General features: G+C 33.3%; 1 protein-coding gene across 8 annotated transcripts in view; it reads left to right on the forward strand.

Annotated features, from left to right (window-relative positions):
- The window catches only part of LOC123703032 (cyclic nucleotide-gated cation channel alpha-3), a 58893-nt gene extending 32686 nt beyond the window's left edge, over nucleotides 1-26207 (forward strand). For 2 of the 8 annotated variants that reach the window (XM_045650904.1, XM_045650911.1), the window contains exons 4-15: nucleotides 1402-1531; nucleotides 5214-5348; nucleotides 7719-7897; nucleotides 8593-9090; nucleotides 15262-15405; nucleotides 20920-21112; nucleotides 21506-21606; nucleotides 21694-21843; nucleotides 22893-23069; nucleotides 23827-23971; nucleotides 24199-24441; nucleotides 25030-26207. In XM_045650904.1, coding sequence (XP_045506860.1) covers nucleotides 1404-1531; nucleotides 5214-5348; nucleotides 7719-7897; nucleotides 8593-9090; nucleotides 15262-15405; nucleotides 20920-21112; nucleotides 21506-21606; nucleotides 21694-21843; nucleotides 22893-23069; nucleotides 23827-23971; nucleotides 24199-24441; nucleotides 25030-25117 — 2181 coding nt within the window. In that variant the 5' untranslated portion in view covers nucleotides 1402-1403 and the 3' untranslated portion in view covers nucleotides 25118-26207. The remainder of the gene's footprint in view (nucleotides 1-1401; nucleotides 1532-5213; nucleotides 5349-7718; nucleotides 7898-8592; nucleotides 9091-15261; nucleotides 15406-20919; nucleotides 21113-21505; nucleotides 21607-21693; nucleotides 21844-22892; nucleotides 23070-23826; nucleotides 23972-24198; nucleotides 24442-25029) is intronic. The other 6 variants (XM_045650941.1, XM_045650914.1, XM_045650924.1 and 3 more) reach the window with 6 other exon arrangements.
- The last annotated feature ends 1304 nt before the right edge of the window (nucleotides 26208-27511 follow it).

Raw genomic sequence — 27511 nt, forward strand, 5'->3', positions numbered from 1 at the left:
TGTTTGCTTTAATTCACAAGTTTAATTTAAACAATATTAAATAAGGCACAAAATGTCACAAAGTATTACCAAAAATATGTCAGCCATTTCGAAAAATACCTAGAAGGAAAACATTGCATCGCAAAACGATACCCATAATAGCTGCAAGAACAACACTGAAGTTAAATTGAAGAATATTGTTGATTCAAATGCGATTTGCAACATCTGCTTGAAGCCCTTTAATGAAAAGACTCATTTTTGCAGCTGTAAATGTTGCAGGCAGACGTTTAATTACTGCTCCAATCAATATGTTTGTCCAATCTAATATGATAAAAAAACAACTATGAGTAACTTTTTATTTAACGTTGAAAGGTGTTTGATTTTAAAATTGGAGTCTTAGGTCGAACTCGTGTTAAAAACATTTTTAGAGTCGTGTAATAAAATGGGGTATAATAAGATAAAATAAGGATTGCTAAACACCGTAATTTTAAGCTGCAAATACGAGATGATTTGTGTGGATAATTTCAGAGGTAATAAACATACCTAGAGTATTTGCTAATAGCATCATAGCAACATTAATGTTCTATAAATCGAAACTAATCCGGACATTTCGCAGTCACACTCCGCACTGCGACGCAGCGTGTCATTAAAATTTACCAAAACCACGGGCTGCGAATGAAACAATCCTCGCGAAGGTACCTGTTTACACAAAGCTGTTTGTGACGTCAAACCTCGGCTACAAATACCAATTACCTCTCATCCTAATACGATTTTAAGTCTTTGTTCCCTTACTCTACATCGAAAATAATTTAATCGGAGGTCCTTTATTGTGTATTATTTGCAATGGAAACCACGAGCAAATTTTACAGCTCGGGATTATTTGTAATTACGACGATTGCCCAATTGCATTGAATTTTCAGCTTATTTTTAGTACTTGGACGGGCACGACGGAGTTTCTTTCAAACCCGTAATTTGGACCGGAACTTTGGGTGAGCGGGCGCCTAAATGAACAAAATTGTGAACGACAGTTTATAAAAAGAGCAGGGTAGACTTTATTCGATTTATTTATTTGGTCCTCAAGATGTCTCGCTTTCATTGTCTGCTTTGGTTTTTGTCTTTCTTGTTTAGTCTTTTAAAAAATCTTAAAATATTGTCGGTACAAAATTCTTTGTCTCCGAGTTCACCCTTGCCTGCCATGCCTTTATTTGATTTTTTTTACGGGTAGAGGAAATGAAAAATTTTTTTGGTTGTGTTATTTAAAACAAATTTTGATTGTTGTACGTATCTAAAAAAAACAAGCACCTACATATATTTTACTATAGTTCAAAACTTTTTACCACTAATGATACAAAGAAATTCACACACATCTGAAAATATTGTAATGCAGACTATAGCTATATACTAATATTACATTTTCCCTAGATATGATGACGTGTCGGCTGGGTTCGCGGCGGCTGGGCGGGTCGCGAGGCTCCCTGCAAGCCGGCACCGCATGCTCTGCTGCGAGTGAATTGGATCTCTCTTTACGCTCACGACGCTCACATAAAGCTAGGTAAGCATACATTATACGTAAAATGAAGAATATCTATAGATAAATAAAAAAGGATTATTTATTGTCGCATAATTACAACATCGTTTTGATACGGTACTAACCACAGAAAGAGTATAAGCTCACAAAACTATATCTATTGAGAACTTAAACCGCTTTATAGATTTACTTAATAACTTTTATAAACGATATTTAGTAAAATAATCTAACCATTATGATTTTATTTTAAATGTGAAAATTAAAGTTAAACATTTAAAACTCATGAAGGCGTTCCCATCGTTTTATAAATTTGTTCAAAATTTGATACTAAACGAAAAAGTAAACATTAGCGTTGAAAGTTTGATTCAGTTTTGGATTCAAATAAGCTAGAGCTTTTGTGCAACTTTGAATATTCGTATTAAGTATATATTTTATGGAATAAACTAATTCAAATAAACATTTCATATCAATTAAAGTTGTTTCACACAAACAAACTATACACAATTAGCCTACAATACGTGGTCTCCGTAGCGATGTTATATATTTCTCTATTATTTGTGGAGAATACAAAGCAATAGGAGTATTTGTTTAGGAAATGTTGTTATTATTAGTTATGCGCCTTAGAAGGATGAAGGGAAAGTTGCTCAAGTATGAAATATTGACTGTATTCGGTATATACGCATAATAAATGATTACCCGAGAGCTTAGGCCAAAAATAACTCGAATGACCTACTTTTATATAGAATGTAATCAGTTCAAATGAAGTCTAATCACCTTTACAAAATTATACTAAACATCATTATTTTCTCTTCAACCTACAGCCCTAAAACATTCTTAATCCGCAGCGTATTTTTAAAAAGATTGTTCGATTTCTCTGTGCGATCGACTTTTCTTTTCGACGGGGAATTTTTACCCAATGGTCTCATTTAGAATCTGAGGCTGTATCAACTTCCCCAGGGATGCCTCATAAGTATCGGTCCCAAGTATGTATAAGAAATAAAACATCGGTTTCCCTTCCTCCTTATGTCGCATTTGTCACTGCTAAGGTTCGTGATCATTTTCTTTAAAAGTCTTAAATTGGACTGGACACTTAACTGGAAAGTACTATTGCCTTATTTAAATATATGGTTAACTAAGCTTTATGCAAAAAAATTGACATATTCTTAAAGCGAATTCTAGATTGATTTGAGTTTTTTAAATTCATAATTTTTTTACGTCTTAAACAAATATCACATTAAAAAATAATAACAACAACTACTACTAACTACGGTGAACTAATGGAATTTTCCACTAGGATAGAAACACGTATTGGAGAAACTATTATAACAAAGTACGTTAATCACAAGTTCTTTACCTTGCGGGTGTACTAACTTTTACTCGAATCCTTTAATAGAATCGTAATATTGCAAATGATCGAACTTTCCAGAAGTTTCTTCACCGTCTCTTAGAAACAAAGTCGGAGCAAATTAAATGATATCTTGGATGGATACTTGTATATTACTGTCGTCTTTGTTGTGCAATAAGTGTTTATATTTATTCAAATAACATTTCCTTACTTCTCATTGTATATTATGTATTATTCATTAGTCTTATATAATGATTGTGAAAATGAACTTTTGTTAATATCCGGTTTTAAGGGTACCTAAACTTAATTGACTTTCTATAAAAGGCGTCAGATGGTCTATGAATAACGTTTATAAAACGTTTATATTTGTCATTTTGTAGCTTTTGTAGGAAATAGAGGATTGTTTTCATCCGTCATGACGTTATTGATAGCAATTCTAAAATAGGTTATAGCACACATTTACCGGGTTCAGACTGGGTTTTATGTATGCAGTACCTAGTGATGACGTGTGAGGTGTGACGTGTACGTTCTGCGCTATGCAAAAGCAATATTATTTCGCATCCTCTAAACTGGAGCTGTCAAGCAGCTTTCAACGATAAACCAGATATATTGTGCTTCTATCTCTGAGATAATCTCACCCAGTTAGCGTTTAAACAAAAGTGCACCGTAAATTGGGGCGTTTCTTGGATTGTACTTGAACGATGCGCTATCATTTATTGTGAATACTTTTTAAATCTCCGAGGGTGCATGTATAGTAGAAATTTATATAATATGAGTGCAATTATCAAAAGTTTCTATACTTTTGAATGATATTTTCAAATTATAAAACGAAGCGATTCTGAGTATTTTAAAATTAAAAAGCATAGATTGAATTTACAGTTAAATAAACAAAAATAAAATTTACATCATTGCAAAAATCTACACTCAAAAGCAAAAATAAAACACAGCATAAAAATAACTTACACAAGTCCAACCAACTCAGCAGTACACGTATACAGGTACGGGTATGTGTAGTTTCTTTGTTACTCGTTAACGCGCTATTCACTTACTGGCTCGGAAAATCTTCGCCATAAACTGAATACAACTGGCTTTTACCTTACGTTTTTAATTTATACATTGTTTATCCACCATAAAAATGTTGTACGGTTTCAAAATGTTTAGTATTGAGAGAAATTTATTGCTGTTTACGTAACAAAAAGCACATTTTCCTAAAGTATCAATTATTTGGCGTTAGGTGGTAAACGTGTGCCGTGCCCATTAAAGCAGCCGTGGAGTGCCAGCTTCGAGGGCCCGTCTCTTGTTTGTTGAGGCACGTGAGAGCCCTTATTTTAAGAGAGCCTTAATCATAAGTGTCCCGTCATTCAGAGATACGAGCTAAAGAAGGAGGGAGGAGGTTGGCCCAGAGTAAATAAGAGATTTTATCGTTAGATCAAGTTAAACAAGCCAAATTAGTAGTTAGATATTGTTCATTTCGTGTAGAATTAATTATTTAATTAAAAATGCATTTATTTATAGATAAAAAATCTGATACCATTAAAGTGCATAGAAATAAATATCCTCAACGCGTTATTTTTGTTAAAAAATAATAAAAATTTTAACAAACAAAAAGTATTTAAAATATTACTAGCAAAAGCTTTCACAAAACGGCATTCGCAGTAGAAATATCGATAAAATACGTTTTATTTTCTGAATCCGCCTATTTCCATTGAGGCGTTTCTATAGTAAATCTCGTGAAATGTAACATTTCAACGCAGGTAGCAATGTTAAGCCAGCAATATTGGGAGTCGTGCGAGCGGGCGACGCGCCGCCTCACCATCGAATCACATTTTTGAACGGTTTATATCTCATTTCACACTACGACAGCTCGAAGCGAGCACTTTTACCCCTCAGTCCCTCGATACTGCATTTGAAAAACCAATTTTTACCGGTAGCCGCTCATGTGCCACTAAGTCGATTGAGCTTTGGAACTGCGGCGGGTATTCCTCGGCTTTTCCTCGTGCTATCGAATTCTATTAAAATTGATCAGGTTGATCTCGTTTTTAGCTGAAATTCAATTACAATATACACTCAAAATTGAATTCTTTTGTAACTTTTCGTCTTAAGTGGGGTATTTTAATTTAATAAATAAATGTGAATTCAACTCTATCATCTTCGTGTATTTCAGAGATTAAGGCTATGATATTTTACTGATTGATAACTTAACAGATTTCACATACATTCAAAAGAAATGCCACTAACCAACGATGCGCTCTAAGAAAAATCGATTTAATCAATCTGCTATTGTTGCGTGTTCTCCAATTCATACCATAGTGTTTATTATCTGTGTCTACTGATGTCATTCATGATACATTAACTGTATAGATTAAAACTCCTGGGTGCAAGTGGCGAGGCCCCACTGCTCGGCGGCTGGCGCAGCACGCCGCACACGCCGCACGCGACGCCCGCCCCGCACCACTCGCACAACCACCTCGCTTCTCATTGTAACGGCACTGACAGGTTAGTTACTACCAGTTGCTAATGACTCATACTAACTTTGCTAATAGATTTAACTTTTAATACTGTTTTGAGAAAAAGATGTTGCGGATTAAAAAGGGGATGTTTTCGTGGTATAAACCGGTAACTGCAAAATTTTATGAGAGGTAATTATTATAAAAATTCGATCACGACGCTGGACTCCTTTACTCTGGACTCCTGGACTCCTGGACGCTAACCAGCATACTTTCGCGTCATTCCGGGGCGGATGCTTGACCAACTCGGCCACTCGCCCCGAGTCGAGTCCCGCCTCGTGATCAAATTTTTTCTTCTCTTTATAAATTTATATTTATAAAACATTCCAATGTCATAAATTCAAATTCAGAGGTAATTCATTTTGAAACTCAAACATTTTGTAAGGTTTATCACTTTTATTATACTACGTACTTTAATTTATGTGATTATTCCTATGTTTCATTTATAAATTTTGATTCATATAATTTGAAGTTATTATTTGATGGATTATGTAAAATATTTAACGAATTATTCGTTAAGTCGTTTTACAGTAAAAAATAACATTGTTTTAATTAAAAAAAGTGTATGTAATCAATAATAATTAAGAATTCATTAAAAAGCTGTTACAGTATCCAACAGCTGCAAAAATTTGTTAAGGGATACTATTATAACTACTAGTTCTGGATACATCGCCCATTTTTGCAAGTGACTACTATCAAGCTAATTTTCCGTTTGTAGCTTTATTTTGATGAGACGCCCAATAATTTCGTGTACGAAAGTCTCGATTGTGGTAGCTAACAGAGATAACAAGGATAAAAATTTTTGATTTGATGGTTCTCAAATATTTATTACTAACTTAATTTTTTTTTTGTTCAATCTCAAGATAATTACCTAAATTATTCGAAAAAATATTTGTCCTACAAAATCTATGGTTTGTTCAAAGAGTCCCCCTTTCCAAAGTGTATCGATAACGAGGTCATCATAAATGATTACTAACAAGCAGATTTTTTTGTTTTCACTTAGTTAATGTTTATATTATAATTCAACAGACATATTGTCCTACAAATTGCGTAATAAATATTTGAGAACCATCAAATCAAAAAATTTTATCCTTGTTATCTCTGTTACCTACCACAATCGAGAGTTTCGTACACGAAATTATTCGGTGTCTCATCAAAATAAAGCTACAAACGGAAAATCAGCTTGATAGTAGTCACTTGCAAAAATGGGCGATGTATCCTGAACTATACGGAGTGCATGAGTTAAAGTTTGAGTTTTTAAATAATTATCTCAGATTTTAACCTTTATGTTAAAATGTTCCTGTTTTGTATAATATTGGAATATTCGATGCGCCTGTATTTCAGAGTTATTCAGCAACTATTTACTATTTCATCACGAGAACAAGTTTTCATGTAAACACCCGCGGCTGTGTGCATACTCGAGAGTCAGTCTCCGATTTTATTTTAACAAAATTCCTTTCGATCTTAGCTTAAGTAATTCATTTCTGTTATGTGTAACTTTTATAAACATTATGTTGACCAAAATATTTTAATCAGCAATAAATTAAAATGTTATTATGCGTTACTTTATAAAACGTTATGATTTACATCTGAATTGATTTCGAATCGTTGATAGATATTGAAAACAGGTTCTCCGAAAGCGATATTAATTGAACTTACTTGAATTGCGGCTTCATTTTCATGTTCATGTGACATTTCGTTATTGACTCTATATTACGTGTTATTACATACGTCGAAGTCCCTGCTTGTCGATGTCAGTATACAATCAGTCTATGTAAACCTGTACATATGAATTAATATGTATTGTTATAACACGCATACATTATTGGCTGATAGTAATGTGATCTGTTGCCATTGATTGTTGTGAGAACATAAATTGAATTCAAAATGGATTCTGTTTGATCTAAACTAGTCTTAATAGGCTATTACATCGAGAATTAATTGTTTAATGTGCTTGTATCAGTTACATAGATCGTATTAAATGCAATTTTTAATTGAATAAAAAAGATAAAATAATGACTGTTAATCCGTTTCTGTTGACTTCCAATTAAGTAATTAATTACATAATACCAATTCCCTTGCTGAATAAGCCAATAATTTTGAATGATTGAATGCTGGAACATAAAACATCGTTATTTTAGGTAATATAATAAATAATTAATCAATACTCAGTAATTTCACATTGAGTCTACACACAGATATTTCGTATTTCTCTTTGTATCGCCTTTGCAGATGTTTAAAAGATCTCTGATATTACTTAAAGACACACGTGTTTAACTGGCATCCTTATATTGACACAAACAGTCTATCGATTTTATAAATTGGAGCAACTAATAAATTCAACAATTTTGATCAACAGCAGATCCATCCGACGACGGTCGACCTTCAACGCTGGGCCGTTTCGGTTCGGATTGTCATTTTCATTCGTGTTCGACCCCGCCGGCCGGCTGTGCTATTACTGGTCCATGGTCGTCTCCCTCGCATTCTTATACAACCTCTGGGTCATCGTATATAGATTCGCCTTTCAAGAAATCAATGGTAAGATGTTCATCTTAAACCCTTTATAGATATATCGAACGCGAAGGCTGGAAGTTTTCATCCGTATAGTTTTTCTGTACCTCATAATTTAGATTCTCACTTAAAGTTGATTATTTAAGTTTACGTATAACGTTAAAATTAACAATGAATCCTATACTATCCTAACATAATAAATAATGCGATTTGTCATCTAATTAATTTATTATTTACTTATAACAAGTTTAATGAACCCTCTCTGATGTGCTTGGAATACGAATTCATGTTTAATTTTTATGAGCGCATAATATTGACTGATATTAATTATTTTGAAATTTAGTCATTTATATGAAGCTCATGTAACGTCTATTTGAGGAAGCAACTTAGATTAGCAGCCGATCTGGCTTGCATCGATTTAGCGCACTCAGCGAATAGTTTGCGTAACTTGCACCGTAGAGAATTAAATTACTTACCTAAATAGCTTTTCTCTTGAATGTCAAAACCGTAAGACAATGTGATACTTTGAAAGACGCATCTCAATGTAACAACGCTCAAATTTCCTATTGTTTTGTTACAGTCGTCCTTTCATATTTCCACAAAGATATAATCTCATTTGTTATACGCTTTTAAGATGGTTTTAGAAGTAGAACATAATATTCAACCCGCCCTTTCAATGCGATATAACGAAGTCCTTAGCCTTTTAATGTCTTTTGTTTCAGGTGAAACGTTAATAGTGTGGTTTTGTTTGGATTATTTTTCGGACTTCCTTTATCTGGCGGACATTTTATTTCATTTTCGGACGGGCTACTTAGAAGACGGGGTGTTGCAAACGGAACCGGCGAAGCTGAGGGCGCATTATATGAACTCTACCACATTTTACATAGACTGTCTCTGTTTATTGCCGCTGGATTTCCTTTATTTATCGATAGGCTTTAATTCCATCTTAAGATCCTTCAGACTTGTAAAAATTTATCGCTTCTGGGCCTTCATGGACCGTACCGAACGGCACACGAACTATCCTAATTTATTTAGGTCGACCAGTTTAATTCATTATTTATTAGTGATATTCCATTGGAATGGATGCTTGTACCATATAATATATAAAAACAATGGATTCGGTAGTAAAAACTGGGTATATCATGATACAGAGACTGCGGACGTAGTGAAACAATATCTACAGAGTTATTATTGGTGCACGTTGGCGCTGACTACAATAGGTGAGTACATTTTTTCCATATATTCAGTCGTAAAACTAGATTTTATCTTAAAAATTCTCGAACACTGAAATAAAAAGAGATGGATACAACCACGGTCTCTTGTAAAATATAAGGGATCATAAACATACCTGAAAAGGTACAACGTAAGTTCGTAACATAAGTTTTAAAAGCAACTTACTTGTAAAGAGGTTATCCTCGAATATTATATGAGGGCTTTTTAGGCAGGTACGTGATCCTGTATAGTTTACAATATCGTGTTTAATAAGGGCCCTTTATGAAAGTTGATATCAAATATGGGTTGTAAAATAATATATTATTATGTCACACATATTTCATTGCAGTACCTAGGAGGCTAGGAGTTTGCGACTGAAATTTTCAATATAGTTTTAATAAATATGTTTTCCAGTAACATTAACAAATACTGTGAAAAAAATTATATGAATATTTAATATAAGTATCACTAAAACAACATTATCTTAATAATTGCAGACAAGTCAAGTCAATGACATAATAAAAATTCAAGGTGTGTCTGAAAATGTAAAATTAATAGGGTCATTTTCGAAATCTAATACAGTTAATACCGTTAAATAAACTTTACAAATGCTATGCATTCTATTACACATAATGCAGATGCTGCAACTGCTTGGCTTACACCCAAAAGAGATTATATTTAGATCGTTTGCACTTTAGTGGCAATTTAAACACCTATATTCCTAGTACGGGAGTTAAAATGCTGAAAAGGCACTATATAAAAGCATTACGGCGTTTAATTTAAGAAGTATGATACTTCAAGAATTATTTAACACAATTTTCCTTATTCCTCATCGTCTTAAAAACTTCGTCGATTGGAAATTTTCGAACAAAAAAAAAAAATATATACTTTTAAAGTATTTAGTAGGTCTAGTTTCGACGCGTTACGATTTTGATCTTCTAGATAGTTTCCATGTAATTTTATCAATGAATGCAGGTATTGTAGAATAAGTAATATCAACTACATAGGTACAACACGAGTTTATATCACAAATAATAATAAAATATTTTAAAATAATTTTTTAAATAAAATTTAATATTCTATCCAAATATTATTTTAACCATAAACGTTTAAATAAATTTTATATTGCATAAAACTCAAGCGAACACTTTGGTTTATAAGAACTCTCATAAAAGTTGCAGTAAGCGTTCTTAAGGATGATGGCCTTCACAGATTTCAGTTATATCACTTTCGTGAATTTTCTTTAAAATTATGCTTCTCGAAAGAGAAATACAAAGGCTAATCCAATGCTTTTCTATCATAATATTTTTTACAACATAAACGTAAGCTACTAAAAAATAATAAATACCAACCTAATTATCATGTTTTAAAAACATAATCAATGTTCTCATCATAATTGTCTTTTTTATATGAAACATTTCAATATAACATGATATAATATTAAACGTACAGGTAAATCGATGAGGGAAAGTATTCCCAACGGCTTAACGTGACTAAAATATTTAATAATAGAGTGTTTGATGCGGTAAAGCGCGACACGGGCAACCCGGTCGAGGTCGACTGTTTCCGTCCTATCGGTAAATGGAGATATAATTGCAGGAAAGATAGCGTTTATTTATGTTGCTTATATGTTATTATCGATTCGAAAGCACCATCAATAGTGATAAGTACATTCGGGATCTTTTAGTTTAGATATATATTTATAATTTGATTAGGCCAATACTTTATTTTGTTTCATGTTTGTCCAAAACTCTTTTTCTTTAATGCATTTTTTGTATCATTTCTAAATTACTTGAATGCAATGCGATAGTAATAACTGTTTTTTGGATTAGTGTTCCTATGATTAGTATCGCTGATCCGTACTCCGATACTCGGATAAAAAATAATATTGTTAAAATTTTGTTATGTCAATTTCGTCCGCGCATGTCTAGAAAGCCACAATACAACTCACAATTTAAAAACCTTTTAATACTGACGATACAGAAACTTTTCCTAAAACAAACAGGTTAATTAACGATCAATATCGAATATTTGGAAAATTAATTCTTATCCTTATAATTAATTTAATCTACATTTCATTGAGGAAATTTTAAATCTAAAGTAGCTATATTCAGTCAAGATTACTTTTAAGCAAAAGTGCTTTTAACTGAGACTTCTAGCAAAAGCACCTTTGACTGAAAAGTTTTCGCCGAAACAGCTATAATAAATATAAAAATTTTAAGTCCTTTAATTTAAGAAGCATAAACAACTTCAATATTTTCCGTCAATGATATCAAGAAAAACCCGTGGAATTAATTTTAATTCCACGGGTTTTTCTTGGTATTACTGAAAGTATATCTCATAACCAAAGTATATAAAATAAAAATATAAAATAATTGTGCGTGTGCTAAGTTCAAATGTTTCAAATATATGTACCTATCTAATGAAATAAGCGCGGCAATGATGAAATGTTATTTCATTACGCATAATATATTATTTAGATTTGAAAATCACTATACGTACCAACGTATAGTGATAGGCACCAGCCTCTTCCCATAATACCCTTTCTTTGTTAACATATTAAAATATTTCGCCGTACTAATCAAACATGCAAATGATATCTATACCCCCTTACGCAAAAACATACGTGCGTATTATGCGTTCAAATTAAAATTATTTAACGCAGTACGTACGTAATTTTGAACGCGATAATGTTCCTGGGTTATGGCGGAGGTGTTGGAACGTCTAGCCTCATTTCATTTAATGAGGCCATTTGAATTTCGCGACTGCGTACACTTATTGCAGATCGCACAAACACGTTTTATGTGTGAGGTATTAAATCATTTAATTTTATGATTCCCCACATCTTATTTCATGTGAATTCTACCTTATACATGTCATTTATTTAAAATGTGAACCTTCGGTTATAGGTTAAAGAGCTTATCTTTCATTATACTAGCGCAAAATTAGGATATAGAATTATATAATACAATGAACCTATGTCAAAGTAATTTAAGATGTTTTATTAATGTTAAAGTAAATAATATTTTATTGGTATTAGATTTTCTTGTATACACTGCTCCTTAATATAAAAACGTACTTCGTAATTACAAAAGGATCCATCATAACGATAAGAAAAATGTGTTGCGATATTAGGGCCTAACAACATCTAAACAAGGAAAATAGAGCGATTACATTTTTTAAGCTTTTTGTTGCGTAAAGGTTGAATTATGGCTCCGATTTCGGCGAAAGAATTCTTTTTCAAAGATAAAGGTCTCTTTGTGGCCCTATTATATCAGACTCACTCGGCTGTAATAATCAGCAAAATAATCGGCAAAAAGAAATAATCGATTTCTTGTGTTACGTCACTACGTGTACAACAAACAAGAAATACATTAAAATGTTTAAAATCGCAGATACAATAAACATTATTTAACATGATATGAAATGATATAAAACATGGTCATTATTAATTTAACAATAATATTTGTTAAGTTATTCCTACTTTATTTACCATTAGTCTCGGCGCTAATAATGTCCTGCGCTAATCATAAAGTGTTCTGGAATAAAGTGTAGATAGATGTGGGAAACCAATGTAGAGTTAAAATAAAATATGAAATTAGCACGAAGAACATTTTATAATATTTTCATAAGTTTTTAGTGGTACTTAGTAGGATGAGCCTTTCTATAAAATCTAGCCTTTAACATGAATTTCCTAGAAGAAGCTTATTATCTAATGAAAATGTGAGGTTCAAGGAATTATGAAAAATATTTCTATAAAGCTTTAAAGATTGTTATCAAATGTTTGTTTGGTTTCTTCCGCTTTCTTGCAACTTTGAACTCCAACATGAATTCATTCAAAGCAAATATAAGTAATGTATTTACAAATATTGACTCGAAAGTCAGTCGCGGGCCGACCGTGTTTAACGATTCAGTGGCGTTTAGGTATGTGTATGATTTCTTTCAAATGTTACCAAATCCAATTATGTTCAGTTATTGTGAATATAATATAGCAATACAAATAATTAAAAGTTTGCATTGAGCCATCTGCCGCATCTCCAGTCGATATTACCCAGGAGTCTACAACGAGAGCGTTCAATAGAAGGGAGTTTATAATAACTTTAACACCCGAAATTCCCAGTGCGGAAACTTTTCAAATGTGCTCATAATATTTGATATCTGCGGTCGGGTGTACCCAACCCCTAATCAAGGCGCATTCAATTGGCTTACCCAGGGTTTGACACCGTTGTATTAATATGCGGATACATTTCGATGCGGTTAACCACTGAAAGCTTTTTAAGAGCTTCTACCTAATTAGTTTACAGTATCGCTTTTATTTTTGGGAATTTAGAATTTCAGTTATAGAAATGAACGAAGAAAAAGTAAGAAGCGACGTATTTCGTTCAGCAGTTTCAAAAATAGGAAAAGTTTAAAGATAAAATTTTTTTTAGTAATATATTTCATGAAATCTAATTCTCGATTTGTATATTTTGTGGACGTGTTTAATAATATTGGGTAACGAAAAGTTACACACTTCCCCTATGTGTTAAATATCAATATATCTTAGCGTGGTTTATCGATACCCTCTATCTAGCGGAATGTTCGAATGAGTTATGTTCTAAGTATTTCTTTGCCTCTTCTAGAACCTATAAATCATTCTCCACATAGACTTTTATCCTCTTCAATTGAATGGATGTATCGCATTCCGCAGTGGAAGTGGCCTCTATTCAATTCAAAGTAGCTTATAGAGCAATTTATCCTTTTTACCGCTTCCTCGTCACAGGTGCCGGGGCACAAATATCTTCCGTTTCGAGGCTTAATTTGACATTGATTCTATAGAAAGATGAAGTTGAAATGTGCAACCTGTTTTAATAATTTTCCTTACAACGGAATATATATACGCTGTCCGCCTTTTCGAGAACTCGCCTTTATACGTTACAGTTGTCAGTACGAAATGAATAAACTATTTCATAGCTGTCGGGATGTCTATGTGTGTGCTTTTTATTATTCAATATATTTGTCTTTTTAATATAGTAATGTTTTTCTCCGATACTTTTAGCATACCTGCCAATGTAAAATTATTACTAGAGCAAATTATTACATACTTTTATTTCATTAACTACCATAAAATAAAACTTATTTGACGATAGGTTCATTTTACTATTTCAGATTGGATTTTATCCTTAAAATGAACTTTGATGACGTATCTGAGGTACGCCCTACTTTTGCAAAACGAGCGCTATCTTCAATTAACATTTGAATGTTTCCGACTAAAAATTTACTCATTTCAAGGCAATTATAAATTTGCGCTTCAACGAATTTAACAAATGTGAACTACCGAATTCACTCGTGCCTCCGTGCAATGGTGGTCGGAGCAATTGTGACCACAACTCGTTATTAATTAAAACTATTTAATTACCGGTGTGCGGCTCGCTTCAAATTGAGACTAAAACATTATTTAAATTTATTTAGTATCTAGAAAATTACTGCTTCTAGCTGTTAGATTTATAAAGCACTAAATAAAGCGTATATCTTACAAGTTGAAATTGACTACAGAGCTTCTAAATTTATTTATGCAGTTGTGATATAAATAAATTGAACTACAAGTTGCGGCTCTGAACGGCGACTGCAGTATTTGCTTCCAGCAATCACGTACCTTCCAATCGTCTAGCCGCTCTGCATCCTGCTATTTGAAAATGAGACCAAAATTATATTTGGCCAGAAAGCGTCCTCGGCTTTCGTTGCACGGAATTTTAAATTTCAACTTTAAAAGATGATCTATGAATTATGGATGTTTGACTAATACTTAGTTGAAATATTATTTATGCTATCTATTCAATTTTTCGATCATTCTCTTCGAGTTTGTTTCCTTTAAGGCACCAACCAGAATGAATTTACAAAAATTTTTCAATGAACAATTCGAAGCAAAACAAATAATCGCGTGATATTCTTTACAAACGTGCTAACGAAAAAAATAAAACAATGTTCTAATATTAATTTAGAATAGGTACAAGAAAAAAATGTTGTAATTTATAAGATCTAAGTCGTATAATTTTACAACCCATGTTACCGCAATAAACCCTACGATTAATTAACGGACTTATAAAAATAACAAAGAAGTGAGTTGATGAACTCTACATAGTCATACAGTTATTTATAAATAAATTAAATACATTTTCTAATACATATCTATTTGTCAGGTGACCTGCCCCGACCGCGTAGTAAAGGAGAATACGTGTTTGTGATAGCCCAGCTTCTGTTCGGGCTCTTGTTATTCGCAACAGTGCTGGGACACGTCGCCAATATCGTCACTTCAGTGAGCACGGCGAGGAAAGAGTTCCAAGGTAAGGTTGTTCATAATTATTTGTAGTACGTTCTTATATTTTACAGCTTCGTCTTTCGCCGGATTGAAGAAGGATTAACTGAAAATAATACATACAACATCAAATTAGCTTTCTTTTCGCGAAAGTGTTTTTAAAATTATGGTTTTGTTGTTGATTCTATTATCTATACACACTGAAAAATAACGTCTTTTGATTTTCTTTTAATAGTCAGTGTAGAATGGGTCGTCAGCTTTAGTATATTTTTGCAACAACCATTAAAACGTTCTGTGTTATTCTGGTTCATAACTTACATTACTATTACATTCTAATTTCGCTTAATAATATCACCTACGATATTAGTGATATTATTAAGCGAATAATATCGTAGGTATATTTGTAGGATTTTAATTTGGTATTGTAGTAGTTTATACCGCCTCAGCTTAATTAAGGTTATACACGCTCTCAGTGATCGCTCTAGAAAGTACTAAACTTAGTTTTCCGTACATAATATTATTATAGCACAACTTTGTTGTTACAGAAATGTACTACACCACTTACTAAATCAGCTCTTTTGGTTTTATTTTAAACAACTCCTGTTTTTCATTAGATTATAACATATTGGACTAAATTGTAATAAACAATGGTTTTACTTGAATGGTATAATGATACAAAACTTCTAATACAGTCAGGCGTGTTTACGGTGTATTAAAAACATTATTTCTTAATCAACACACCATTTTCCGTTCAAATGATTAAAAAAAAAAACGATTTCTTTTAAATATTACGCTGTAAGAGTGTCATGATTCAGTGATTATTTAATATAAAGTCGTTATAAAAAAAGTAGGAAGCTTCGTCGTCACCGTGAGTAATACTCCTGCAATATGTATCACTAATGATGTTAATGTGTCATCCCTGTTCGCTCTAATAGCATGTATAATTCAAACGAGTAAATTACGCAAGCAGTAGTGCATAAATATCTGCTCATTGAATGCACACTATCTTTAGTATGGAGTTATGTTTGTTACATTATTATTTATGTAACATATCTGGCGAATTTGAAGTGAGGGCATAAGTTTATCAATAAAATTCGTAACTCTAAAAAACTACCGCAGGCCACAACGACACTAAAGAAGCTTTCATGAGTTTATTTTTTTAATATGTACGAAGCTATAAAAAACTGAATCCACGTAACATAATATTTTACAGCTGTAGAGTACACGTTGGAATAAAAGTCAGGTACTAACAAATATGTTAATCAGGTGGCCATAATTTATATGTGTGATGAATAGTAAAACAGAGTTAATGCTGCAAATATAACATACTGTTTATATAATCTGTGAGTACTTTGTAGCACCTATTCTATACAATGATCTCAGGGTAACAATATGTCCAGAAGAGAGATTAAGAGAGGCGCCGAAAACTCAACGTGCTTATAGCTTTCTGAGACAGTGATTGTAGCCGAACAAAAGCTATTCACCAGACCAATAATACTATGAATTTATTAAGTTTGATAATTAGTCCACAGAAGTTATTGATACAGATAAAGTAAAGTTCTCTCCTCTCTTTTATTCACGTATTCTAAAGCATAATTAATTTATTGTATTTTAAATGAAATAATAAATACAATATCCTAAAATAATAAATACAATTTTACATATCAATAAGTTTATATCCTATGAAATAATGTCAATATTTTTACACAATATGGAGGAGTACCTTCACTCGTTTATAGTTGGAAAAGTAAAAGAATTGAAAGCGAGATGAAAGGCTGTACAATTCGTTATACCCATAAACATGGGGCTTACTGCGATTTCAAACAAAACATTTCCGATTTTCTCTCTTATATGGAGTTTTATTCACATAAAAGTTTTTACGCCAAATGTTTTGATTACGTATGTTTACTTGTGTTTATACGGCTATTAAGGGCATTGCAAGTGAATTGTGGGATTTTGTAGTTACTTTTATAACGTATTTGGATAAGATTGATTGAATTTACCAATGATGTTTCAAAGAATGCATTCTCTCATAATGGAATTATTTTATTGAGTAAACAAGACATTGGACCATAGAAAGCAAACTTAACCCGAGTACTTAATGATAAATAACTCAGAATATTAACTCATTCGAAGTGTTTACCTTCATTTATTGATCATTATAGTTTAAAACATCATCGACACGTTGAAGCACAATTTGTAACATTAATACGAACAACATTTGCCGTAATTATTAATAACCTTACGCTAATTCATTAATGGTTGCGGTTCAACGCGTTCAATTTCGTGCGATTCGCTGTTAATATGATAATTAACTTGTACTCGTTTGTTTTCATTTTAGTGTAGGTATATTGACAATTAATACAATAGACCGTTGTATATCTTCATGTTTAATTAAATAATTAATTACAAGAACAATGTTTTTTGGATTGATAGCTGTATGATTTTATTAAAGCAAACACTTTTTAAAGCATTTTTTTCTATAAGTACTACTAAGTTTAATTGTATATTTCTATTAGAATTTCATTCATATCCAAGATTTTAAATCCTTTCGGTATACGCTAACTGACCGGTAAAGTTGTCTTGTTATTTCACTAAACTGAAAGGTTAGTACGGGACTAGGGTCAAAGAGCTGACGTAGCCCGTAGGTGAGACGCGGAGTCGCATTAACGTGCTAAGCAGGTAAACGTGCCGGCACGCGCCGGCCTTCGACGGCCCACGACAAAACAATCTCCCCTACCCTAATTATCCTGTTCAATTGCCAAACCTTTCCATAGTTACACGAAAATCATTTGTCTTTTTAGATTGGGTCAAGTACAAAGGTAATTTTGGGAAATTAGTAATTTATCCTAACAGTCGTATACATTTTTCTTTAAATATATTTGGTACAATTATATAATTTCGAATACAATATGAAACTTATTATAAAGTAAATTGAATCGTGTATGACGTCAGTGCAGACGGAGAGGTCAGTGGACTGCAATGTAGCACGGGGTAAGGTTGAGTTAAAAATAAACATTATCGCGTGACGGAACATCGATGGCCGAAACCGATTCAATTCACAGCAGACACAGGGGCAGCAAAGTGTCAACAGTTTTAATTAGCATTGCAGTTTGGTCGAAAAGACAATGGCGCCGCGGCGGCACAGAGCGGGCTGAATCCGTGACCTTCCTCGGTGGCGCTGCAGCGAAATAGGTCAGCGGCTTGAATGCTATATATAGCTCGGCGAAAGTCGGGCGCCGCACCCCATCCCAGCGGTGCGTCCCGCGCGTCCGCCGCATCGATCCGCAATCCGCCGACCGGTCCGCTCTCTGCCAGCCCTGGGATGCCGCTACGCCGTAGCCCTAACACGCGTGCTACACGCTACGGGCTACGGCACTCGAAGCGTGCTTGATTATACTAATTAAACCTTGATAAACGGCGAGACGTGTCGAATTGCTATTGCTTAACGGAAAATTGAGTGAAATTTAATTAATAAATAACTAACTGTCGCCAATCAAATGGCTGCGTCGAGTTTGTATCTAGAATTAAATTTTCGCTTCATATTGAATATCAAATTTGATTTTGTATTTCATCGAAACACTAATTAAAATTTAATTGTAATATATAGAAGCAATTCTTTATTTATTTATTTTCATGAATCCAGTAAATAAAATAAATATAAGTAAGAAGGTAGATATTGAATGCGAATACAAGACAATAAACTTTGGAGCACATTACTCTTATCATAAATACCATTTACTCTACACTATTACTATCTCGAGACAAAAAATAATAACGTGGTCGTTTCAAAGAATTATTTCATTGCCTTATATTTCTTATAACGAGATTTCTTATTATATAAACGAGAAATATAGCGTCCGCGAAAAGGGAATACATGTTACCAATAGACAAAATGTTTTATAATTAATTTTCTAATAATTCTTGTAAATTTTACTTGTGTCTAATACGCCGATCATTTCAGAAATACTGGTAACGCCAATATAATTAAAATAGTAAATGTAGATATTAAATGTTTATTATTTCGTGGTGTATTCCTTCATCCTTCCCTACATACGAGCACAACCAATCACCGCGCGCTATTTAGCGCTGGCCACGTGACCTACCTATGTCACGAAGGTCATTCGACAGTTCTCTCCGATCTTTTGCGAGGATCAGAACTCAACCGCCGGAGAGCTTCCACGAGGCTCTCTAGATCATCAGGCATTGTGCTTTTGTAAAACCACCGGGGTATCCCGTGCCCCGGCCCTTGGTCGCGCTCACCGCCGCGTGTGTGTTTGTGTGGAGTGTCGAACTGGACCCGTTCTTACCCGCCGCGAGCTGGAGGACCCTGACCGCGTGGCAGCGGCGTGTGTTCTGGACGCTACTCCCTCCGACGACGTATGTGCCGTGTGTTCCCGTCTTTCCCGTCTTTGCTAACACCACGTTGATCTAAATACAGTCCACTTCATATCGAGAATATATTTACGTATATTTTTTATATTGGCGCGACCAAATACATTTTTAAAGTAAATTATAATAGCATGTTTCTAGTTGTTACGATTAAAACAGTTTAAAAAACGTACTCGTGCAATTTATATACTTCTCTATAACAATAATGCATAATACGAAACATAGTGTCAGGTAGTACTCCAGCTAACATTGAGTGTAACGGTTTTATCTAAACTTTGTATTTGATACATGTTCCAAATTTGAACGATATCGCTATTATTATATAGAGTAAAACGAGCTATACTCGTTACCTATAGTGCTCGTTATAAAATCATGCATAAGCCGTAGTATATACTTTGCTCAAAGCCACGAACTAACCCAACTTTATCGGCAAGTCGCTGACATGAAAGGCTTAATCGGGTGTGCTAAACTTGAGATTGAAATTATTCTTGCTACCATTAACTTATTCCAACATTTGAGACGCTAAACTTACTCCCGAAAGTACTTCTCGTCTTTACACTCGGAGTTATTTAAGTTAACTATTATACATTTTAATTTTCACAAGCTTTGCAAGCGATACTTTTAAACGTGATATAAATTTTATTACCAGCACCGCACCTATAGTAAACTTCAGAGATGAATTTTTTTATGACGTGGTACTTAAGTCTTTATAGGGACGTAATGGCATCTGGTGAGGCGATTTGATCAGATAACATAGCTATCTTTAATAAAATAAACATTTTTTAAATATGAGTTAATTTTTTTCTTCTATTGAAATTAACGTATCGTAATTAATTATTAACTTAAATTAAATTTATTATAATTAGTATTTATGCTATAGTGCATACAGGCCTTGACCACAACAAAGTGATGTTCAAAATGATATTGGCACGAAAATTGATGTATGTAGAGCAATGTATAATTAATATTAAACCTAGACCAAATGTTTGAAATGTTCGGTTATTATAGATAATACACAGGCTTTTGAGTATGAAATATGTTCATAAGTGGTTATGTTTACTGAATACCATATTTAATTTCGATATCACTCAACTGTATTTCCATTTAAATTAAAATTAATATTAACTATTGATTTTCATAATTGTTGCAGCAAAACTAGATGGTGTCAAAACCTACATGCGTATGAGAAGAGTTCCAAACCATTTACAAGTGAAAGTTATAAAATGGTTCGATTATTTATGGCTCACGCAGAAGTGTTCAGACGAAGAGAAGGCAGTGTCTTGTCTTCCCGATAAACTAAAAGCAGAAATAGCTATAAATGTCCATCTCGACACACTGAAGAGGTACATATTATTTACTTGTTTTACACGTGTATGTCTACAATCAAAATGGTTTGAATCGAATCGTGCATAAATTTACGAGAATAAATTCAATGGAAATGATTTCTAAATTATGAATACAGTTACGATAAAGCAGCGTCAGAGAAGCAGTTTGAGCTTAATATCCCGTGTTGTATAATTAAAAACAGAAACATTCACTTTTTATGTCCATGAATTATTCAAAAGCGTTCGTTTATACGATCCGTAAATTTTTGTCGTCAAATGGCTATTGCGAGCTTTTGTTTTTCCACTAAATGCTGTTAGTGCATTGTTTGGGGTGTGGGTCCGCGATAACTTATATTATATGCGATGATTCCACAACAATTTAAGCACTTTTTATATTTTATTAATTCGCAGAGTGGAGATCTTTCAGAATACGGAAGCTGGTTTTTTGTGTGAACTAGTGTTGAGGCTTCGCCCCGTACTGTTTTCTCCAGGAGATTACATATGCAGGAAAGGTACGGAATAAGTACTATTTACCAAGTAAAATAATTATAGGGAATGCAAAGGCCAAAATAACATAAAATATTAATATTCCGTTGTAGGTGAAGTCGGGAAGGAAATGTACATAGTGAATCGAGGGAAATTACAGGTGATGGGTGACAACGGAAAAACAGTTCTTGCAACACTAAAGGCTGGTTCTTATTTTGGCGAAATTTCCATTCTGAATATGGGCACAGCAGGTAAACAACTTGGTAAATATCGCAACGGCCCGAGACGCCACGCCATTATTATCTATTTCGTTATTTTCGGAAAGTCTTTAAAACGCAAAGGTTTCGAGGAGACGCTGCAGTCAGGCCGAGGGAGCGGCCACAACGCTATCAACAGGTTCTGGGACATCTACAGACGACCTTTACGCCTGATTTATCTTTTAGTTATTATTCAAAGATTTGAATTTCTTTTAATGATAGCTAAAATAAATATCAGTTAAAGTCGTTTTGTATGAAAATTATTGTAGAGAACGCTTAACATTTTTTATTTTTTATATCACATTTTTTCGCATTTTTTTCCTATTTTGACTATCACTAATATATACATCATTTTACACTTTATACTTTCATTATAATATATATTATATATTTAGGTAATGTACAGCTTTGTTATTTACTTCATCGCATTTATTAATCTTAGTAGATGAAAGCGTCACGAGTTTTCTTTTGCTTTCAACTTTCATCTCCTTTGGTTGTATTGAAGGCAGTGTCCCCGATCGCTTTGCATCCTCCCCAAATTTTTTATATATTTGGCGTGACTTCTTGGTGCATGTAACCCCAAGATTAAATTTAAATTCTATATTGACAATTTACGTTATTGAATGATATTTCGTCATTTTGCCGGTTTAGCTGTTAAATCTTTAGTTTGAAAATCTTAGTAAAAATAGTCTTGAACATGTAGCGGCTTATTCTTTTCGAAGTAAAGTTTCTTATTTTTAAATCCCCAATGCTTTGTCTTGAAGCACTCTCTAATATCGTTAGAAATGGCTTCTTATAGTTTGTTTCTAAGTGGTATGACTTCAATTTTTTCACTTACATTTGTCTTTGGTCTATAATTCCACTTGAATGCGAGGGTAGTTTTGGTTGTGTCTGGTTGACCATTCCCTTGATTCCTCTCACAACTGGTGTTTCGGTTTCTGTATGGAATGCTTGTGATCTTCTGGCCTGGTCTTGGCTATCTGAAAGCCATGGCAGTTCATGAGATGTGTACCGAGCACCAGTTGGCACGGAGTGTGTGGATGACACGTCGACAGGCAACCGGCGGACAGCGTCAGTGCGCTCCGTGGGCTACTCGGACCTGTTCGTGCTCAGCAAGAACGACATGTGGGATGTCCTCAAAGAGTATCCTGCTGCGCGTGTACGCCTTGAAGCGATAGCGGTGAAAAGACTTGAAAAATATAGAAAAACACCGGCGGACAAAGGTACGTATGGTATGTTATCACTCCATCACTTTCATATTTTTTAAGCATATAAGTAGTTTTAATTAGTTTTAAATAGCTTACTGCCACACTCGGAGTTGAAAAATTTTGACATCTAATACATTTTTAAGTAGATTAACATTAAAATCGGTTAAATATTTTACTCTCTTGTTACTTCAATTCAGTTCATGTTAAAAACACACTTGAACACGTGTCAGAAGTGACACTTCTTTAGTAAGATTCAATGATTGCCATGACCTTGAAATTTTACTCTCAACGCGCCTAAAGAAGTTCACTTCAAAAGATAAAATGTATCTACATATCTAAATTATATACTGTTTATTTTATTAATGTTACTTATTCCCATCAAGTCCTAACAAACCAGTGTTGCAGAAAATCCTGCAACCAGAAACTCCTCTAACTGCACACATGCTGAATTTTGGCATTATTTAATGTTTATTTATATTTTAACTGTATCTTTCTTTTGTGCCATATGCAATTAATTCTTTTCTAGTGAATTATTCTTAGTGTGGCATTTAGAATAGAAATAATTATCTTAGTACATATTTGAAAGCTTATCTAGTAGGTTTATTTGTAATTAAATTTGACTTTGCTTTAATGTAAATATAACCTTTCAGTAAGTAGACAGCACCCATGTGATGATTTTATAACACTCATCGCATGAACCTTGCAAATTTCCTAGCACTTACAATTTTATTGTTTGTTTGACGCCCAGAACAAGATGGTTACATCATTTTGTGTCTTTTAGTATCTATCGGGCGTTGCCAATCGACGCCGGGAATGCTGGAGTCGGTCGGAAAAGTGTCGATAGTGGATATGCAGCTCCCTCGCCCCTCTATGATTATTCCGATGCATTCTTCACATCCGCCTTCTTTCCGGGACCAGGTTTATAGGTATATCATAGGAACGCATTATGTTAATCTTTAATTTGTAGAGATCTTTAAATTTTAAGGTGATTATTTCAAATTTCTTGTTCCAAATTTCACAACATTCTGATTTTTATTAATATTTTTAAGTAATTTATATTTCAACTGGTCTGTGATAGAAAATCACAAAGATTTTATTGTCAATATTTTAGATTCCGAGTTTAACAGTTTTCACTATTAATGTTCTATTTTAGTTCATCAGTAAGCCCTCTTCGGGTAGCATCACCAGTAGTATCGTGTGCTTCAAGTGCCCGTAGCAGTGCTGTGGGCGGCGGTAGTGTTGCGACGGGCAGTGTGGCTCCCAAGGTCGTCCGTGACTCTCATGATGCACTGGAGTCAGAGATAAAGCGCCTACGGGAACGCCTGTATACGGTCGAAACGGAGAACGCCGCTATGTCCGCGAAGCTGAGCCAGCAGCAATGGGAAGTTGATCAAAGGTTTGTTTTCAGGCAGTGTTTTGAGAGGAATATTATGGTGCCAAAGTTTATACTTTTATTGGTTAGAGTCTTGTTTTATATTTAGAGGACTCTCATTATCTTTATCCTTTTATAGATATTAATGATTATGTACGATCTAAAATTTACTTAAATCTTTAAATTGGAAATCTTGTTTTTTCATTAAACGAGAAAAGAATGTGATTGATTTAATTTTTTTTTAAAGATACTCTTTTTAAATCTGGGTTTTGTAAAGACCAAGCTATTTTACATAATTATTCGCTTCAAGAAGAGGTGAGGACAAGGTATTTACGTCGACAAAGGTGTACTTGTTTTAAGAGTCTTGTGAAGCTGTAATTTGCCACAATGTGTCGGCCAAGCATGTTTAAAGTCTTTTTTTATATTTGCTTCTTATTCTGCGTCATATTTTTGAAAATACCTTAAATTTCGCTCTTAAATTAACAAATTAAGGGAAAATAATTTTTTATTATCACCTGAAAATACATACCTATTCCTAATGATAGAACTTAATAATATGAAATTAATGTGAGAGGTTCCAGCTTGTGTAATTGCGTTAATACTTGGTCATAGGTTACAAGAGATCGAAATGCAGATCTGTGGTGGAAGTTCACTGAGCTCGCAGGAGGAGAACGAGCGCAACCGGGAGAGCATTATTTAACGGCGCGCTTCGCCCTCCGCGCTTGCCGCGCGACACGTTCCAGCTCAGAGCGCGCCGCATACGTTTCGCCTTGCCGCAGTTTGTTGAGCACTAAACTATAACATCGAATGCTAGCGAACCCTTCAGTGCCATAGACCTTGTGGATTCCAGTGGCCAGTTTTCCCCTTAATGTATGAAATGTGCTGTTCGCTACAGATAATGTATAGTGCCACAAACGCCGGCTCGCGTTTCTAGCGCGTGATCTTCCTATAAACTTCGGACTCCCAGTGTTATGACGATTATAGAAAATGGAAAGTTACATACGAATTAACTTTATCAAATTTATATACATATACTTAGTATATACGACTCGCTAATAATAAATGACGAGTGTTCGTGAAGTGAGATTTTGTCGAGACAATATTATCTTTAAATCGTTTAAACCCAATGGTGTAGTGTGTGGTTTATGTGTGTGCGCAAGGTGCGTCGTGTGTGCGCTAATCCTGCATTTTGAGTTCGCGTCTGACGACCATACATGTGTTTAGATATTAATAATTAAAAACTATTGTAAATATCTAATTTTTTATTTAATATGTTCATTTATTTTGTAATATTAATAAGATGATCTTTAATAAACGGGCACGAAACGGCCGGGTAAGAACTAAGCGTTTTCAATAAATTCGTAACGTTAACTTTAGTTGAAACTGTTTATGTATGTTTGGTATCTAGTGTGAGACGGTAGTGGTACGATAACCAAATGCAGAAGGATACAGAGAACATTAAAAGCTTTATTTGTTATAATTATGTAATCTACGTAACTCTTGTAACTAGGCGTGTGCAGCAACGCAGGGACGCAGTGCATTGAATGTTCGACAGAATGGTCTCACCTGTGATTCTCACATATAAATGATAAAAGTTATTTTCTATTTCACCATTTTAAGCTTTAATTATTATTAATCTGGGAGACTAACGAACGTATGTCGTTGTTATCCGATTCTGGTATATTTTCTCCTTTGTTATATTATTAAGGTGATATAACGGTTAGGTAGGTCTTTATTGTCAATAAAATTTTATATAATCTATGTGTATCGAAGGATCTATGAATGCATATACTTCGTTCAATAAGTAAAAAGAACCACATTGAGTTACCATTTGTTATACAGAGAAAATATACCTCTGTATCTATACTAAGTAATGTAGATTAAATAATAATACATAATAGGTACTCAATTTCGTTTGGTATTTTGTAAATCACTACTGCCAAATAAATGTTAAGTACATAGATAAAATGTTTTAATGTAAAGATATTGATCATAAACTGATTAATGTTTTATACTTATTATCTAAAAAAATATAAATAATAAGTTCGTTTAAACGTCGTTATTTAATAGTGATTCGTCGATTCGATTGATATTTACTGTTGATGCTTATTTCCTTTCGTGTTTGTTTCTTGTAATATATTTTAATTACAATGTGCATACAATGACATATAAGTATAATATTCAATATTAAGAAAATTGTAAATAAATTACATACAAATCCTACGATATTCGTTTTTAGTCAGTTTTTCATTGGGGTGCGTTTTCTTTAAACCACGAGCCAAGGTTCTTCTCGTGTTTTGTAAGAATCTTAAGGGATACAATCCTATATCGTTCATCTATTAAACACAATAATTATTGTACTTCAAGATATTTTCTCCTATTTAATTTATTTATCTGTTTATTATATTAAATATTGTAATGAACCTTTTCCCATAAATTGTATATCATATAACCTGTGGCACTTCGAGGTAATATAATAAATATTAAGAGATAACAATGTTTCATTTCAGACAATTTAGATGCATTTTAAAACTCCTTAAGAATGTTTTGTAATGAAAACGTAGCCTCCTGTGGTTATTACTGATACGTAGCTTTTGATAAAACTTAGACAGTAGTATTGAATATAATAAAATAAAAAATAAAACCAACTAAAATGCTCAAAATTTCAACGAAACGATTCATATCAAAAGCGTTATCATCTCATCAGAATTCCACTTTAGTTATTTTCAAATAAGAACGAAGACTATAATAATGTATTGAAGTACAATATATTGGAACAATAATTCTTATACGCAACCAACGAAAAATATTGTATGTACGTACCTAATATAAATGTAAAGACCAGTATTGTTATTTTATTTTAAATGTACTGAATTACTAACAAAATGTCTCTTAATCTGAAGGCGTCTGTTTTGCGAAGGATTTTAATAATTATACCTAAAGTTAAATTCACAAATAAAGCTTACGTTTTGAATTCATAATTGTTCTTCTGTATTAAATAATTATCTTTATATTTTATTTTTTAATAAATATAATATAACTCTTTTACCGAATTTATGCACCATATATTTTTGTTATATTTAAACATTATTAT

Source organism: Colias croceus, chromosome 2 (genome assembly GCF_905220415.1).
Source record: "Colias croceus chromosome 2, ilColCroc2.1".
NCBI classification, from domain to species: Eukaryota; Metazoa; Arthropoda; class Insecta; order Lepidoptera; family Pieridae; genus Colias; species Colias croceus.